We start from the raw sequence: 19,857 nt of genomic DNA on the forward strand, positions 1-19,857 counted from the left end.
ATTCCGACTGCCTGATCCTATCCACACAAGGCAGATTTATACCAAAGTGACCCAACCAAAATCTTCATAGCATTAAGGATATAAAAAGGAAGTTCAGATTTTGAAAACCCAAAAGCACTTCAATATTCAGATAGCCATCTAAATATTGGGCTGGGCATCTGTGAATACATTCTCTTCTAAGACATCTGGTGTTTTTTTGCATCCAGTAAAGCTGGAAATGCCACAAGGATAGCCTTTCTTTCACAGTGCTCTGGTACTTCTGCTCTTTGCCCAGTGGGGAGCAGGAAGTACAGAGGTAAACAAAGAGGAAAAAGAGTAACTGGGGGGGAAAAAAAAGTTACTGAAGTTACTGCAACTCCTTGTAGCTCAAAACCAAAATGAAGTAGCTGGGATGTAAGGTTTAAGTTGCCCAGTAGGCAAGTAGTCTTATATGTCTTTTGGACTTCAGTTGCCTAGTTTATCCCTCTTTAACAAGAAAGAAAAATAAAATAATATTTTTTTTTAAATAAAGAGAATGCACTAACATGACGAGGCTAAAATATCACAAGAAGCCCATATGAACTTAAAACCAATAGTTTGCCTTTCCACAACATTATAACCATTAGATTGTACAAATATGTTAACGCCTGTGCTTCTGTACTGCACGTGATCATCTATTTGTTTTCTTTGCTCTTAACCCCTTTGCTCCAAGAGTCAGGATATCCTGATGCTAAGAACTTTGGAAAATAACAGTACAACGACAGCAGCAGAGTACATTTTAAGCACTTCACAACTTCAAGACAGAGCCACCTGACAGTGTAGTATGATAATAGTATGGCACTACAGCCTGCAGCAAAAATAGGGCTAGTTTTTGAAAAGCTGTAGTTATCACTTTGAGGTGGGAACATTAAGATCAGAGTGGCAGAGGATCCTAGAACAGGGGAAACAGCATGTTGGCATGAGGAGAAAAGGCTTACACACTCTTTCCCACATGTAAGGCTGTTTATTAACTTTCAGTCCATTCTCTTGGCTCCTCTCTCACTGTGAAAGAAAGTCCAGCTTGTTCACCAGTTTATTTTTCCTACCTGGCGAGAAGGCACAACATTAATTGTAACCCAGAAAAGACAAATTTATTAACTCTGTGTTAGGAAATACTACAATGTCCATTAAAATCCCGTTAAATAAGTCTCCTCAAATTTTATGGAAAATTAAGTGCTGGTGCAGGAGCCTCCACCTCCCTGCTGTATTAACAGCCGAAGGACAGACCAGGACCAACAGGAGGGTAAAAGGAATCTTCTGTATAAAGTCAAATTAAAGTTCTGTAAATCGCAAGACCTCTCCCAGTCAGGGGTCCTAGGGTGCTGCTGAGGTCGGTGTCTGGCTAAAGCCCAGGGAAGGTGCTAGCTAAGGGGCTGCAGAGCCGCGGCACGCCACCTCATTTATGCGTGAGACCGAGCACTCTCCGGGCGGCTTCGCCTTGTTTTTAAAGATTAGCGAGGAATAATTGTCTTCTCGTTGGAGTCTATGAGTGATCGCTGCCACCAGGCAGTGTCCTAACATGAACCCATTCAGGTGGAGCTTTGCAGCCAAAACGATGACGACGCGGGGCAGACCCTGTACCCACCCTTAAACCGGTAATTTGAGCAACTCGTTGGTCTCCGTCCCGTCAAGCGCCAGCACCTTCGCTGCCCTTCCTGCATGCCCGTTTTGGCTACTTCCCCTCGGCCTGGCGTCCTAAAGCGGGGCAGGCGGAGGGACAACACACACTGCAAACGGACTTGTGCCCTGCTCCCGGCCTTCGCAGCCAGCGCAGGACTGTCATCCCGGCCGTAGGGCAGCCGAGGTTACCACGGGGTTTGACTAAGAGGCCAAAACCTCCACCCGGTTCCGTAGATAACCTGGTGAGAGCGAGGAGGAAGTCCAAGGGGAAGGGGGGATTCCCACATGGCATCAGGGCAGGGATAAAGTCAAACCGCCTCCTCCCTGCGCTCTCCACAGTGCACGCAGAGGTGGCTCTGCCCAGCCAGTCCCGCTGCCCCCGACCGACTGCCGCTGCCAGGCTGCGCCGGCCCCCGCACCACGACGCCGGCGGCGGCAGCGGCCCTAGCCCCCGCCCCCGCCCTCGGGGCTCGACGCTGCGCCGCGCCGGCATGAGTTGCGTCTCCGCGCCTGCCCGTCAGCTGCTTCGCCCCGGCTGCCGGCGCTTGGCGGCGGGCTGAAGGCGCGCAGAGGGCGGGCGGATAGCGAGCGCGGCGGCCGGAGCTCGGCGCTCCTTCCTTCTGTGCCCGCAACGCGGGGCCGGGGCTGAACGGCGACGGGGGGCGCCCCCTGCGCGTGGCCGCGGCGGTGGGCGGCTGGGCGCCCCCGCACCGCTCTGGATGCCCATCGCGGCTGCTCGGGCCGCGGGGCACGGGCCAGGATGCCGGTGCTGGAGCGCTTCTTCCCAGCGGCAGAGCCGGGCAGGCGGAGGAGGACAGGGGAAGAGCCAATGCCCTTTCCCATGGGCAGTCTGCCTGGTTATCAGCAGGGGACCCTGGCCTGGGACTTGCCCGAGATGATCAAGATGGTAAAGCTCGTTTGGAAATCCAAGGGAGAGCTCCGCGGGGCGAAGCACAGAGGGGTTTTGGAGAGCGAGGATGCCCTGGGCGGTTCGGCAGGTAGGTTTCCCCTGCCCTGCTGCTCGGAGGACCGGGGGAGAGCAAACGTGACTAGGGATCGGTGGGTGGCGGGGAGCTGTGGCTGGAGCCAGCCTGTCCCGTTGTGGAGTAGACCCGTTGGGGGCCGGGGCTGGCGTCACCTAAGCGGGGCGGGATGGGAAGGCGCGGGGCCGGAGAGCGCTGCCCGACGAGCGTCCGGGTCTTAAAAAGTGCTTTTGGCAGCCCTAGTGCTGTTCCCCCGCGGACATGGACACGGACACGGACACACGCGGAGTTTGTACTGGGTCTGGCAGCCAGATCCAGTTGCTGATGGGGCTCCCCTATGCAATCTGTTGCGTGCGTTTTTCAGCGGGGTGATACAAGCTCAGCTAAAAAATAGAGCAAGTGGCTCCGCAGCTCTGAGGCTGACCTCAGCCGGGGCAGCTGGGCTTGATGCCGGCGCGGGGGAGCCTCTGCCCGGCCCGCACGGAGCCCCGTGGTCAAGGTGATGGGGCCGCCAGGCAGCTCGGCCGCGTCGAGAGCGGGGGCGGCTGCGCCCGCCCAGCGCCGAGGGCTTCCTCGGTTGTTTGAGCTGTGGCTTTATAAGCGCATGGCCTCGACTCTTAAGCCGCCAAACTTCACCCTGATCTTTGATTGTACTTGGCTCATTCCACATGGTGTTGCTGTGCTGCCCGTCTGCTTAGCAGAGCAACGCTCTGGTTGAGTATTGTTAGCTACCAGTATTAAAAACTCGAGACCTGTTCCTGAAATAACACTTCTCCGTCCCATACTTTCTTTTTTGAACATGATGTATGACTGGCTAAAGAGTTCATTACTGTATAAATCTTTTTTCCTAACTCACTAACATGAAGTCTTATGGCACCGTCTCAAATGCGTTTTTGAAGTCCAGGTTGGACTTCCCTGCATTTTCGTTAGGTAGAAATGAGTTGTCATGTAAGCATGGTATTTCTTACTTTTGATTAATTGATACTGCATTTTATTCCATGCTCCACATTGCTCACTGTTAAAACCCTCTTGCCTTCTGTTGGAGGTAACCTCTTGCCTCCTTTAAAACCTCGTGACTTCTGTTGAAGTCATGCTCATAGCCCTACCACTGCCTCAGTATCCGTTGATAATTTTTTTATATTCTCTTGTCATTCCACTACTGTGGCTTCACAGACTTAATGCAACTGTATGGCTCTGTCCTGTAGAACTGTGGATTATCTCATTTCTGTAACCTGGTCGCTAAACTCTTCAGTGCATTCAGGCTTAAAAGATTATGTTTGCATTGTCCTTTGCTGTATGCTTTATGGAGATATAGTTTACAGCATTTTGTACTAGAATAATGCAATTTCTTATGTAGAATAACCTCATTGCAGGTATTTCAAAGCGTGTGTAACTGTACCTATGAACTTGAATAGTAAGTATGTACCTGCGTAATTGCTTTTGGATGCCTATCAAGCTGGCTGGTTGGCCATTGTATGTCCATTATTTCAGATGTTTGCAGGTAAACCGAGAAATGCATGGTTTAGTTCTGGTTTGAAAAAGATAATACAAATTCTCAGACTCCTGCCACTCTATTCTTTGAGAATCACTTCAGTTTAAAAAAATAAGAATGCTGTGGATAAGGAAAGCAGAGATCAAATTGCTCTTTAAGACTTGGAGCAAGTCAGCTGGGAATGGACCATAGCCAGCCAGGGGGATTGAGGTTTGTGTGGTGAGTGTTTGGAGACGGACCTTAATCAAATAGAACTTAAGACATGCTGCATTGGTTACACCTCATGTATGAGTAATAGTGGTTTTTTAGCATGCTTGTGTTGTATCAGGTGAAATTAGTTTCATTAGGTAACAAATGAGATTCGCCTTCAGATTCCTGGAGGCAACTAAAAATATGCGTGAATATACAGAGACAGATTAGTCCACTAGCAGGATATGAGTAACTTGCATTTACTCAAGTGGCTATTACTCGTATCCTGTGAAGGCTCAGTCCTCTTCATGGTGCCAGATCCTATTTCATAAGCTTAGTTGACTTGTACCAGTACAAATCAGAACAGAAGATTACTCTAAATCTCAACACTTTAAATACGAATCATCAGACAGTTTGAGTGAACCAAACCTGGGTTGCTGGTTTTTCCTCCTCAGCAACAGTCATGCTAGTAGTTTTCCCTCTTGTGGTTTCATTTTAGTCACTTTAAGTATATTGGAGTATGTGGGAAAACCAGTAAATGCTGAAATCTTACACTTAGTTAGGTACAAAATCAAAGAATGCAGAAATGGGAAGGCAGGATGATAGTTTGGCAGCATCTGAGGTACTCAGCTTTGTGTTTGTATGGTGGTTGTTATGTGTTTGGCCTTCAAAAAAAAAAAAAAAAAAGACCCGAAACAATTATATAACTTAAATCTTATAAAAAGGCAGTACTTAGTAGGAAATCAGATTTCCTTCAGGTGAAGCTAAAGCAAATAACTTCTGCTCAAGGTACTGCTAGCTAGGCAAATAAAGGTTGATTACTTAGTAGTAGAGTTCACAGCATTTTCCACATCAAGGGCTTTTTAATTTAAATTTTTAAGTGTTCATGTGATAACTCATGTTCTGTTATCACATCCTCATGAAACTACTTTGCTTACAGTAGAAGAGGAGAAAATAAATAGTTTCTGGAAAGAAACTGTCAGGATTTCTGCTGTTTGGTCATGTTTAATAGAGACCTGGCTAAGTAAATTCCCTTGTCCTAGTCTGAGTGACTGAACTCAGCTTTGGGCTGGCTTTCTAGAAAGAAACAACCCTCTTAGCCCTAGGTAGTGAGGAAGAAGGAGAACTGTATTTGAATGTGATGTCAGTTCTATGAATGGTAATGTCTTGGGGACCCTTATAGCTGTAATTCATACCACATTCCTCTGTCTTGGGGCAGGACTAGGGAATACTAGAGAGCAAAACTGTGTGTCCTGGGCTCTCGAATAAAAAAGCTGTATCTGGGTCTTTCATCTTGTTCAGTACTGAGAATAAGCTACTCAGTCTCCCTCCCAAAAAAACCCTCTTTGCAATACATCGTGCAGCATATAGTTGGGATGAACAAAGAACCTAGACCTAGTAGAGACTGTCTGTCTGGGGTTTCTAATGATGATTTATTTTCCCTTCCAAAGCAGTAAAATTCGCATCTTGAGCCTTCTCTTAGTACCACACTGTTTTTTTAAAGTTAATACCAATTAAGACTGCAGACCTTTCTCTTGCTCCTGGCCTGCTGTTGCTTAGTAACTCTTTTTCTCCCTGTTTCAATCTGTGACCAAGTCAGCTCAAAACTGTGGTTTGGTGAAGAACTCTGGCTGTGCCAGAAGCCATTTCACATACTCAAACTGGTCACATGATAGTAAGAAAGTGCAACGATGGAACATAATTAATGTGGAAAACGTTGAGTGGGAAATGGATATAATTCAGTGTCATTCTTTACAGTGTTTCAGTTTATTTGCAAGCCAACACTTTTTACTTCAATAAAATAACAGCATGTGTTGATATTATTACAATTGAATTATTCAAATAATTCTTAATGGAAACCATTTTCATCTCTAGGAGAGAACTGTATTCTGTTTATGACCCTAACTTTCTTGCCACAATCTCCTAGAGTTCAGCAGCATCTTTGCAGAATGAGTACAGGTGTGCCTCCAAATGTTTTCTTTGTGAGCATTAGCAGTCTGTTAATTTCATGGTCATCCCAGCTAACTCCAGTGAGACTTTGTGTACTGAGTCTTGGAGATGTGCAGGCATGCAAGACTTTCAGAGGAGGTGCAACACTACTTAGAATTATCAAGGTCTGCTGAGATGCTGATCTCTGTGGGTTTTTTTGAAATAACTGAATATTTTTTTCCATCTATGTCTGTAAATGATTTCTCAGAAATGTAGCTTCTGATTCATGTGTGCATCACACTTATTGTTAACTGATGAGTCCCTTTGCCATGAGAAAGAAAACAAGCAGTACCACACATCACTTCTATTACAGTTCACTGCTGGGAAAATTTCCACCAATTATTGGTGCGCCTGTTCACTTTGCCCCTTCAATCAACTGTCTCTTTTCCTACTCAGTAATCTGTTCAAACTTACTGCCATCATCCAAACAGACCTTCTTCTTTCAAACTTCAGAGTTGCGTGCTTAGCAGTCTTGTGATATACCTCTTAGAGAAGTCAATCATCTTTGTATTTCTTCAGTGCTTGCTGGAAGGTCTTCCGTAAAGTTATTTGCAGGACCTCCCAAAGACTCAGTTCTTCTATGATGTCCAAGGAAATATGCCTTCTATTTGTTTTTCTTTTGCAAAGAGCAACTTTTGTCATGCTGTGCAGTAGCTTTGCTGTGCATGGTAAAAGAAACTTCATGCTTCCCCTTCCTGTCAGTACTTAGAGGATCACAGAATGATTTGCGTCAGAAGGGACCTTTAAAGATCATGTAGTCCCCCTCCACCTCCCCTCCCTACAGGCAGGGACATATTTCACTAGATCAGGTTGCTTAAAGCCCCATCCAATCTGACCTTGAATACTTCCAGTGATGGGGTATCCACAACTTCCCTGGGCAACCTGTTTCAGTGTGCATTTGCTGCATCATGTTTAGCTGTGACATCTTGAAATTCATGCATGCTTTTGTAGTCCCACTGCAGTAATTAATAATCATTAAAATGCTTTAAATTTGAATCTGTGGATTACTGATAACCAAATGAGCTTAGAAAGCTGATAATTTTGTGTAGTTGATGTTGAGCATGTAGGTGCCACAGATGTAGGTCCCAGCAATAAATAGAATGCAGGACCTATCAGGTGACATTGTCTTATCATTTGACCAATCTCTTTCATTATTCTTTAGACTGGAAAAAACCTTCATTTGTGTCCTACTGAGAGATGCAGAGCAGGGTGGTTTTTTGGGGTTTTGCTTGGGTTTTTTGTGTTGGGGTTGTTCATGTGTGTATGCATGTTTTTTTTTTTAAGGTTTACGTTGAGACTTGTTAAATCCATTACATTGAGTAGAGACAAAGAATGTGAATTTGATAGAATCAATGCTACCCATAGCAACCTCAGTTGCTCTCTGAGTGTCATGTTGGAACTCCAGCCTCTGACAACAGGAAGCATGCTCTTCTATACTCTTGTGAAGAGTTAGTTAAATCAGCAAATCTGTGAAGCAAGAAGAGTGAAAATCACACAGTATGAAGTACCATTTCTATACTGTTTGGAGACCAAATGATAAAAGGCTTAGAATTCAGAGCATATCAGTAAACTGTGCTGTTCAGACGTATATCTTCAGTTTACTTACTGAACATAGGTTAGTAATAGATGTGACTGAGGTGTTTTGTTTTTTTTTCCAGAATATTTTACTAATTAAGGAATTGGCTTCAAAAATTAACAAACCAAAAAAAAAAAAAGAAAAAAAAAAGGTCAGTCTGAGACATTAAATCATGGTCACTGTTCAAATTCTGGTTCTTTTTTAACACTTAACACTTTATTTAGAAGTATTTTTTAAATGTAGTGTACATTGAGATGTTGAACTGGTGTTAAAAGACTTTGGGTTTGTCCTGGGTTTGCTGTGACACAATCCCAGGCCAGCCATGGGCTGCAAGCCATCAACAGTTCTGAATCAGCCAGGACAGCTGACTGGAGTTTGCTTATAGGTGTATCCCATACCATGAGCATCACACTCAGTATAAAGGAGGAAGTTTGCTAAGGAGAGAGGAGCTTCCTGCTAGGGCTTCCTCCTTACCCTTTTTCCTGTTCTTGGGGACTGCATTCCTGGATATTGTGACTGCTGCATTTTTGCTGGACTGAGTATAACTCTGCATGTCCTGTATTGGCATTGGGATCAATTTGGTTATTTCATTAAATCAATGTTTGTTTCAACCTATTTCCCAATTCCCTTTCTCTGCTGTGTGGTGGTACAATAGCTCTATTTTAGCCCAAGATGTGGGCTAAAGGTAGAGAAGTTTTGAACATGTCAAAATGAACTGATGTCAACCCTTTAATTTGGGATGAAAATTTTCATTCAACTCTCTATCACTCTCCTTTACTTAATTCTTACGTAAATTTTCTGTTGTGGGTTTGTTAGGTTTTTGAGATATTTGGAGTCATAGAATTGTAGAATTGTAGAATTGCTTAGGTTGGAAGAACCTTTAAGATCACCAAATTCAACTGTTAACATAGCATTGTCATGTCCACCAAAAAAAAAAAAAAAAACCAACCAAACAAACAAAAACCCAAAGTAGACTGAAGTAAACACTAGAAAGAAATCTGAAAGTCTCAACAATTTCTGAGTGGTCTTTCAGTTCAGCCTTCCTGGCACGTTTGTTGTTTGTGTTATTGTGAATGTTGGAAAACAAATTCTGTTTGCAAAAATACTTGGATAAGCTCTTTGAGCAGCTGTTCAAGTATGTACAGCTACAGAGAAGGAAAGAGATTGCACTATAGAGTTAAGGCTTCAGGATAAAGTGAGCAGATAAAATATAACTGCCCAAGCTGGTTGTTGGCCAGCATGTAGAAGGTAACGCTGCTGGTGTGCTAGAAAAGTGACAGAGGTTGTATTGATACATTTAACTTGGAGACAAATCACTAGCCTGCTAAAAACTATGAACACAAATAGAGCAAATTGCAGAGAGCTGTAAAATTGAGATCTGTTGCTTTCAGTGAAGCTCTTATCAGGAGGCAAAGATGTGGCTTTGTATATAAAAGTAGTGTTTGTAAAGGAAAAAGCTCTACTGTGCTATAGTGCAGACAGGCTTTTTGATGTTCGGAGGTTTGAAGGGTTTTTTTGTGTTTCTTTGCTTCATTAGGATTAGAGCTGATGGCTTTAGCTTCGGTTAAGTTGATTCTTAAGTTCTTTATACTCTACGAAAAATTAAACTGATAAACAGCTACCAATAGAAAGCAGTAGTGATGTTAGCCATGCCTGCCTAGTGGTGCTAACTTTCTGTATTACTTAAATGTTGTGAGAGAAACATGAGAAATGCACTGGGGGAGGCTTAATACTGCACGTAACTTCCAGTGTTTCTAAAGTAGAAGTAGTGTACTGTATGCAGTGTGTTTGCTATTTCAGTGCTCCTTGGTAACAAACTTGCAGCTTGTGGTCTATCATACTTCTTAAAACCGTTTGCTTGGAGACATGCATCCCAGACAGCTTTCTGAAGTCTGGTTTTATGAAGTGTGAGTTTGGCTTTCCAGGCAACACAAGGAAAAGGGTGCCTGTGTCACCATTTTCTCCACTATGATCTGTCCTGACCCCCTTCCCAGAGCTCTGCATTCATAATGTGTTAAACCATTTTACTTATAATTGCTTGCATGCTACTTAACTGCTTTCACAGTTCCAAGGGATATCTTTACAAATGGGCGAAATCCCCAGTGTCAGCTTTTTTAGGTTGGATGAAAAAACTCTGCTGACCTCAGGCTGTTTCTTCACAGTAGTTAGGTACCCAGTTCTGGTCATGATGTTGTAAAACATGCTAGTCCTCCTGTCTTCCCTTCCTAGTCTGGACTAAAAAGTGCTAATACTTAAATGAAACACTGCTGAGACTGTCAGCTTGGAACATACTTCAACAATTGTTAGAAACGTCTTGTAAGCCATCCTAACCTTGTTCAAAAAGAGCATTTTAGCCTACTTAATTATGGGATAAATTGCAGTAACTTAAGTACCTGACTGGTTCTTTGTGTAGACTTGCAAATCAAGATAAATGTCTCTGCTCTTCATTTTTTCCCCTCTGTTCATGACATAAAATTTCTTCTGCAAACGTTATGGTTACAGGCATCCAAACTCTGTATAAGAGAAAGAATAAATCCTTCTTATTAACTTCTGGGATAAAGCATTCTTTTGATTCTTCTGTGGATAGTCAGTTCTGACTTTTCCCTCTTCCCTCCTCAAATCACTGTAAGATCATAAAAGCTCCTTGTCTTAATCTGTCACCTGCTAGGAAGAGGTATCATCCTGTGAAAGTTCCTGCTGCTGCAAAGCTAAACATGGTTTGATCTAAGCAGTGTACAAAGAGGAGGGTCAAATGCAATAAGGGTTTAGCAGGCTCATCAAGAGTATTGCTTATTGTAGTAGCAATAAAGGGGCAAAATCCTTTCGTTGCTCTTTAAACAGAGTATCTTGGAATTCAGCTATTCTCCAAAGTTATTTCAGAAAATGAGAGGTTTTGACAACCCTTGTGAGTGCTGTGCAAGCTGATTCTGGGGATCTGAGGACCTCATTCAAATGGCTCTGAAGCCAGGGAGAGTCGTTACATGGACATGCATGGTCTTTGTTCTAAACTAGGATGTTTGGTGTTATTTCTGGTGAAACCCTGTGAAAGGTGTACTCTTGCACAGGAGACCATTTGAAGAGATTGCTGTAAACTTCCCTGGCTCTGATCCCTACTGAAAAGGGAGCATGTAAAGCTCCACTTCCCTTGTGAGTGTGTGAAATCTTTCCCTCTGTAGCCAGCTTTGGCTTGTGAGGATGTAATGTCCTTCAGATTTTATCTCAGTGTTCCTCTGCTATCCCTGACCTAAGATAAAGGCAAAGTATTAACTGTAAGGCCCACTTAAAAGATGGTCCATGCAGGTGCAGTTAGAAATGAAGCAGTGGCCTGGATGGTTTTCAGAACACCCTATGCTATGGCAGGCATTGCTTCATTCCCAGTTGCTTAAGAACCACCTTGAGATTGAATGTTTTGTTTTGAGCTGCTGGAATTGCAGATAAGCCAGACTAAGTACTACATAGTACTGTTTGAACTCTGCTCTTAAATTGTAAAGTAGATTCATCCAAGTAGAAGGAATTAGCTTTAAGCTTGGTGAAGCTGTGTTCCAAAATAGTAAAACAAAAACCCTAGTGTGTGGCACAGGTGACTATTCAATTGAAAATCTTCCAAAACAATTGGAGAAAGCAGGCACAGAACATCTAAGCCATCAAAATTTTGACAGGTGCAGAAAACACCTTAAGTACTCAGCCCTCTAGCCGGCTTTTAATAGCTTTTGGCTAAGTTCTTCCTTGTATAAGTGCTTCTCCAAACAAGCTTTCTGTTAGTCAAGGTTAGCAGCCATTAGTCCTTGGGGGTTTTCTGTGCATGTGTTTTTATTATCAGACATGGTTCAGTGAAGCACCCAGGTGGTCACCCAAATAGCTGTGTTTTCCAAACTTTGCTTATCCAAATGGTCCATGAGTGCAAAACTTAAGCTGGAAATCTCATAATTGTAGGCTTTCATGGAAGATTTTGTATTTCCTGCTTCCAGACAGAGTGGAGATGTACTGCAGGAACAGCTGCCTTCACAGTAATTCAGCAGTTGCATTTCTGATTCCAAATGGAGCTGAGAGAATAAAAGGGTGAGAGAGACTGGGCTCCTGTGAAATGCTGAAGAGTGATGTGATCCAGCTTGGGCTTTGCATGCAGGTTTGTCTCATTAAGAGAAGGGAGGGAGGAAGAGAATTCTGTACTCACTGCTTGCAGATTGTTTTAAAGCAGATGATGTTCAAGCACACTAGCATTGAGAAGCAGAAAACCATGTGTGAGACATTCTGAACCTTGTACGTACTGCAGTTTATTACTTGCTTTCTCTTCTTCCTGGAAGCACTAGTGAGCATACATTTCATGCTTTCATTTGGGAGCTAAAGCTAATTGAATACATTAGTACTGGCAGTAGCTCAGGGCCTTTCTTGAACTGAAGTTCATTGTGTGTAAAAGGTGTATTGCTTTCCATGACCACTGGAAAAGAGATGAAGCAGAGAAGAATTTAATGCACAGCTGAGAACTACAGCCCTAAAATGGTATGAGCGAGGCTTTTATGTGAGGCAGTGTTAGCATATGTTTCCAAATGAGGTCAGTTTGAACATCCTGCTTAGAATCAGTAAGCTGAAAGCTCTGAAGAAAGGGGAGCAGCAGGGAACAGCCAGCACTTTGACTCCAAAGTGTAGGAGATGGAAGGAGAGAAGAGGGATATCTTTAGTGCTGTTCAGTGCACTACTATGTCTCACTTCAGTTTATTTCAGAGTTCCCTCCTTGTCAGTCATGAATAACTCAGTGATTACTGCTGTATACCAGTGATGGCACATTTTTTTCCCCACCCTTGCTCTGTTCTGTAGTCGTGTTTGCTTACTGGAAACCATAATTGCAGCTGTGGCTCAAGGGCATGGTGACACAGGTAATCTGGACTTGATGCAATTTTGCACTGACTTGAAGACTTTTTTAAGGAGCATTTTGCGAGTTGTGAATTATCTTTTTAGCTTCATGCATCTCAGCCAAAGTAACAAAAAATAATAAGAATGGTAACTCTAGTTATGATGGCATGGGGGGCTTGTGTTGAAGTCATGCAGCAGGCGTGAAGATAGATGAGCTGTTACTGGACTACACTAGCTCAGCTTCATGAGTAATTGGAAGGTTTCATTATGATCTCTTCTGTTCCTTCCTCAATGCTAGTCAACTTAGATGTGGTAGAAGTGAAAGGGATAGGACTGAACTAGTGCTAGTGCAGACAGTGTGCTGCATGCAACCTGAAGTGCAGCTAATTGTCAGCACTGAGTTAGAGATCACTTGTACCCACTGAAAACACAGAAGTCCATGGGCTCTGATGGGGTGCATCCACAAGTGCTGAGAGAGCTGGCTGATACTGTTGCTGAGCCTCTCTCCAATTTTGAAAAGTCATGGAGAACAGGAGAGATGCCTGATGACTGGAGGAAAGCCAATGTCAGTGCAGTCTTCAAAAAAGGCAAGAAGGAACACCCAGGCAACTACAGACCAGTCAGCCTCACCTCCATCCCTGGAATGGAGCAGCTCATCCTGGAGGTCATCTCTAACCACATGGAAGAAAAGAGGGTTACCAGGAGTAACCAACGTGGATTTACCAAGGGGAGAGCTTGCTTGACTAATCCGATAGCCTTCTACGAAACCATGACCAAATGGGTAGACAACGGAAGAGCAGTGGATGTCATATACCTTGACTTCAGTAAGGCTTTTGATACTATCTCCCATAACATCCTTGTAGAAAAGCTCAGGAGATGTGGCATAGACGTAGTGGATTGAAAACTGGCTTGACAAGAGAGTTCAGAGGGCTGTGATGATGGCACAGAGTTAACTTGGAGGCCTGTGGTTAGTGGTGTTCCCCAGGGATCAGTACTGAGTCCAGTTTTGTTCAATATCTTTATCGACGACCTGGATGAGGTTGTTGTTTGCTGATGATAAAAAACTGAGGGAGTGGTTGGCTGACACCCCACCAGGCTGTGCAGCCATCCAACGTGACCTGGACAGGCTGGAGAGCTGGGTGCAGGCAAACTTCATGAAGTTTAATAAGGACAAGTGCAGGGTCTTGCATCTGGGGAGGAATAACAACAAGCACCAGTACAAGGTAGGGGCTTCCCTGCTGGGAAGCAGCTCCTTGGAGTGCTGGTGGACAGCAAGTTCTCCATAGGACGGCAATGTGCCCAGCAATGGCCACAAGGGAAATGGTATCCTGGGGTTCATCAAGAAAGGTGTGTCCAGCAGGTCTTCTGCCCCTCTACTCTGCCATGGTGAGACCACACCTGGAATACTGCATCCAGTTTTGGGCTCCCCAGTTCAAGAGAGACAGGGATCTGCTAGACAGAGTCACAAGGATGATTAGGGGACTTGAGCATCTCCCCTATGAAGAGAGACTGAGGGACCTGGGGGTGTTTAGTCTTGAGAAGACTGAGAGGGGATCTCATCAATGTGTATAAATATCTGAGGGGTGGGTGTCAAGTGGAGGGGGCCAAGCTCTTTTCAGTGGTACACACTAATAAGACAAGAAACAATGGGTACAAACTTGAACACAGAAGGTTTCCTTTCAACATGAGGAGAAACTTCTTTACAGTGAGGGTGACAGATCACTGGAACAGGCTGCCCAGGGAGGTTGTGGAGTCTCCTTCTCTGTCGACTTCCAGAATGTGCCTGGATGTATTCCTGTACAGACTGCCCTAGGTGATCTTGCTTTTGGCATGGGGGTTGGACTCAATGATCTCTGGAGGTCCCTTCCATCCTCTAACATCCTTCTGTGAAATTGGGCCTGGGGAGGAAAAAAAACCAGAATCTGGAAGAAGGGATTTTCTGAACTAGAATGGGATGCATTCACTGGGTGGTCCATGTAGTTTGTCTGCTTGGTGTACTCAGGAGAAAGATAGGATCTTTGACAGGATAGAACCTGGATGCTCAGATCTTCACTAGTAATTGGGTCTGAAGTTCTGGTTCATTCAGATACAAGTCTGACTTCAAGTGTCTAAGAAGCTACCTGATTAATGTCAAATAGATGCTTAAGCCACCTACAGAATTCAGTGTTCTGGTTTTCTGAGCTGAAAGATGGGATCTGTAAAACGTGATCATCTACTGAAGACTCATAGCTATTAAATCATAATTACATTGAAGAGATGGAATGCAAAATACAGTTATAACCTCTGAGTAGGCAGACTCTACAAGCTCATTTAATTTCCCAGTGGAATAGCAGCAGAATAGATCTTCCCTTCCCCCATTGCCAGCAGTGCACATCATTAAATATGTACTTAGTAGCTGGCAAAACAGACTGGAAGTTAAACTAACTTTGCTAATAATGGGCTGGAATTTTCATAATGAAAATGCAAGGTACCTTATTTAAATGTTGGCACCTTGACAGAATCTGCAACACAAGCCTCACAAGACTGTCACTAATCTTTTTGTAGGTGCCCTGTAACCAAAAAATGTGCTGATGTCTGGCTTTGCGCAGACTGGAGAGCTGGGAGATTATATGTTTTGAATAGGATCAAATGACTAGAAGGGAAAAGCACTCTATACTTAGCTGTCTTGTCCTACAGACAGACAAATGTTTTACATGTGACCTTGTTAACAGCATGAGTTAAGAGCAACACTACGAAGTGGAAGCAGAGCTACTGAAGCATAGATCATCACTGAGAATCTGTGTTTTTCTGGTCATCTGCTTAACTTTTTTTTTTTTCCTTCCCCCTCTTGTTCTCCCACTTAGACTTAGTGACTTCACTTTTCATGCTGACTCTGGATCAGATAGAGAGCTGAGGGTGAGAAAATGTAAGAAAACTAGAAGATTCCAGTCTGCTGGTCTGGTTCTCTTCCACATTAGAAAGGCAAATAAGTTTGATACAGAATTTATTTTTCACCATCACTAGCATGTGGTCCTTTTCTCTTAGTCATTTGTTCTCCTTTCCTACTGCAAAGTCTGTCCTGGCATATTCCTCAACCATCATGCCTTTGAATATCTTTCCAAATTATCATAGATCTTAGAATGGACTGGTTTGGAAGGGGCAACCTGTTCCAGTGTATCACCACCCTCATGATAAAGAACTTCTTCCTAATGGCCAATCTAAATCTACCCTTCTCTAGTGTAAAACCATTGCCCCTTGTCCTTGTGCTACATGACTTTGTAAGCAGTCCCACCCCAAGTGTCTTGTAGGCTCCCTTCAGGTACTGCAGGGCTGCTATAAGGTCTCCTCAGAGCCTTCTCTTCTTCAGGCTGAAAACTCCAACTCTTTCAGCCTGTCTGTAGGATGGGTGCTCCAGCCCTCTGATAATTTCCATGGCCCTCCTCTGAACCCTCTACATCAGGTTCATGTCCTCTGTTGGAGGCCCTAGAGCTAGACACAGTACTCCAAAAGAGATCTCACCAGAGCAGAGTAGAGCAGCAGAATCACCTCTCTTTATGTGCTGGCCACACTTGTTTTGATGCAGCCCAGGATGTATTGCTGGCTTATGTCCATTTTTTTGTCCACCAGTACCCCTAAGTCCTTCTGTGCAGGGCTGCTCTCTATCACATCATCTGCCAGCCTCTATTGATAATGAAGATTGTCCTGACCCAGGTGCAGGACCTTGCACTTGGCCTTGTTGAACCTCATGAGTTTCACCTGGGCCCACTTCTCCACCTTGTCCAGGTCCCATCCCTTTGCCATATCAACTGCACTACTCAGCTTGGTATCATCTGCAAACTTGTTGAAGGTGCACTTGATCCCATTGTCTGTATCATTAAAGAACATACTTAACAGTCCCAGTCCTAGTACCGACCACTGAGGGACACCACTTGTCACTCATCTCATGTGGATATAGAGCTGTTGACCATTACCCTCTGGGTGAGACCATTCAGCCAATTCCTTATCCACCAAGCAGTCCACACATTGAATCCATGTCTTTCCAACTCAGAAGGATGTTCTTGGGGACTATGTCAAAGGCCTTGCCAAAGTCCAGATAGACTGGCCTTCCCTTGTCCAGTGACATAGTCACTCCATTGTAGAAAGCCACTATATTGGTTAGGCAGGACTTGCCCTTAGTAAAGCCTTACTGACTGCCTGCAATCACCTCCTTGTCCTCCATATGCCTTGTCAGAGCTTCTAGGAGGAACTGTTCCATGATACTCCCAGGCACAGAGGTGAAGCTGACAGGCTGGTAGTTCCCAGGGTCCTCCTTTCTACCCTTTATAAAAATGGGTGTAATGTTTTCCTTCTTCCAGTCACCTGGCTGACAGGACTTTTGAATATCATGGAGAGTGGCTTGGCAACTACATGAGCCCATTGCCTCAGGACTCTGGGTTGCATCTCATCAGGTCCCATAGACTTTTGTATGTTCAGGTTCCTCAGGCGTTCATGAACTGTGAACAGGCTGACTACCTCACTACAGATTATTCCTATTCTGTTGCAATGCACACCCATATCTTCAATTTAGCTGATTCCCACAATTGCAGTCTTATTTGCCTCTTCTATTTTAGGTAGCCTTTTACATTTTCCTCTCCTGCAGCCTCCACCTCTCAGTACAGCAGATTCTCACCAATGCTGCTGTTGGCAGAAGCCTGACATTAACTGCAGTTAACATCCCCTATAACTACAATCAGTGTGCCCTACAAATGCAGCTTTCACTGTCTCTGTGTGAGTGGCTTGTGAAATGCCTCACAAATACTGAGTCCCTAGCTCAAGTCAGTAGAATTCTTACTTTTCCCCAGATAATCACCCCAAACCATTTTTTATTTGGAGTAGATGAAGCTAGTGTAATGACTATCACCATGCAAAGGCACACATTCTACCAAACAGCAACTATTTGATGTGTTTCAGCCAGGTGTATATATTCCCTTTGTCCAGAAGGAGAAAGTAGGTACTGGAACTTAAGTTTTCTGTGTAAACCTCATTATATTCTGGACCTGGAACACTGCAAACTCCAAAACCATAACACTTGTAGAAGTCAGCATCTTTCCTTGGTGAACTGTTAAGGTGCTGCCAGTAGAAGCTTGGTTGGTTTTAATACTGTTGCTCTAAAGTTATGTTCTTGTTCCCAATTCCATCTTTTCAGAAGGAGCTCAGCCTCTTGTGAGCAAGCATAAGTGGGAAATAAATGAGCAAAACTTTCTGTCCCATGTTGCTCTTACAGTTGGAAGCTGATAAAATAACACAGGACTGTCTGAGCCACACACAGAGACAGAAGTGTAAGGAGCAGAGATCAAATAATATGGAGCAGCATGATAGTAAAAAGAAAAGCATGTAAAAATATGAATGTCAGACAGATGGTTTGAGGGGGAGTGCAGCTAATCCATGGGAAATCAGAACAGTTGGACCACTAGTTTAAAATTTTTTTAAAGGGGGGAAATGGCAGTTTCTTCAGACGGGGTAAGGAGAGAGCAAAATAAGCCCCAGTGAAGTAAGGAAATAATGTTTTCTTAGACATTACTCATGTAGTGCTATCAGACACCACAAATCTAAGTAGCCCATCCTACTTAAATGCTGGAAAAGACCCCAAACTAATTTGAAAGCAAGGGCTTATGTCATCTCCACTGCAGGCTGTCATCCTTAAGGGTGAAAGAATAAAATGCTTTCTTAAAGGCTTGATAGCCATCAATACATGTCTGTGGACAAACCTCACAGAAACAGGGGCAGGGGTTGGTGGAAGGTGCCCAGTGAACAAGAGGTCACAATGCACATAAGAGTTGTCTTTCTCTCCCTTCTGGGAACAGGAGTACTTGTTCTTTGGAGGGAGGGGGAGATGAAAGAATTAAAACTGTTTTCTCTGTTACTTCTCTCCCACTTGTATCAAATGTAAAATCTGCAAGCATAGAAGTTAACAGTGGAACCAGGGAAGAGCTGGGCAAATATTTAATTTTGCTGTCTCTGTTTATGGGATGTTTCAACAATTAAGACATGGAAGGAATTATTTAAAAAATAATAATAATAAAAGGAGCTGTCTGACTGCTTGAAAAGATTTCTAGGAGAGGTGGAAGGAAGATGGGTGTGCTCTGTGTTGGGTTTTTATATGAGTCTTTTACAAGATGCAGAGAGGGGGAGTGAGCTGATTTTCTTCTATTTCTTTTTTTAGCTACCATAGAATCATGAAGGCTGGAAAAGAGCTCTAAGATCATCAAGTCTAACCTTCTACCCAACACTTCCATGACCACTAGACCATGTCCCAAAGTCCCACATCTACCTGTTTTTTTAACATCTCCAGGGATGGTGACTCTACTACCTCCCTGGGCAGCCTGTTCCAATGCCCCACCACTCTTTCAGTAAGGAAACTCTTTCTAGTATCCAACCTAAACTTCCCCTGGTGCAGCTTCAGGCCATTATGTCTTGTCCTTTCATTAGTTACTTAGGAAAAGGGGCCAACATGGGCCTCACTACAACCTCCTTTCAGATAGTTGTAGAAAGCAATAAGGTCTCCTCTCATCCTCCCCTTCCTCAGGCTAAACAATCTCAGCTTCCTCATAAGACATGCTCTTCAAACTCCTCACCAGCTTTGTTGCCCTTCTCTGTACCCACTCCAGCACCTCAATGTCTTTTTTGTGGTGCCCAAAACAGGACACCAGGACTTGAGGTGCAGTCTCACCAGTGCTGAGTACAGGGGCACAATCACTTCCTTCTGAAGGCATGAACTGGTTTACAGGAAAGGCTCTAGAGTTTGTTGGGTTTTTTTGGGGGGGGTGGAGGATGGAGAATAAATATTCTGTGTGTAACTTAATGCCTTCTAGGGGAAGTCAGCTAACAGTTAGAGCTCTTAGATTCCAGTGTGCAACAGATCAGAAATGAACTTGGAGTGTCAGCCATCAAAATACACAGAGAAACCCCTTTAAGGAAGCATGAATTATGCATGAGGCACTTGGAAGTTGCTCAGGGTTAACGGTGTTGACATGTCACAGGTGATCTGTGCCTCAATAGCGGTGGTCTGGTGGTGCCTTCTTGCTGTGTGGCAGGGGTTGTGTTTCCTGGGCTGCCGGGGGATGTGAAGATTGAAAGAAAGCAGACCTGTGTCTCTGGCTTGGGTTGCTCAGCACATGGAG

General features: G+C 44.0%; 1 protein-coding gene across 1 annotated transcript in view; it reads left to right on the forward strand.

The window, feature by feature from the left end:
• The first annotated feature begins 2,398 nt into the window (after window positions 1-2,398).
• PDE7B (phosphodiesterase 7B) overlaps window positions 2,399-19,857 on the forward strand; it is an 88,849-nt gene continuing 71,390 nt past the window's right edge. Inside the window, exon 1 of the mRNA XM_054399221.1 lies at window positions 2,399-2,636. Within this exon, the coding sequence (XP_054255196.1) occupies window positions 2,399-2,636 (238 nt within the window). The remainder of the gene's footprint in view (window positions 2,637-19,857) is intronic.

Source organism: Indicator indicator, chromosome 2, assembly GCF_027791375.1.
Source record: "Indicator indicator isolate 239-I01 chromosome 2, UM_Iind_1.1, whole genome shotgun sequence".
NCBI classification, from domain to species: domain Eukaryota; kingdom Metazoa; phylum Chordata; class Aves; order Piciformes; family Indicatoridae; genus Indicator; species Indicator indicator.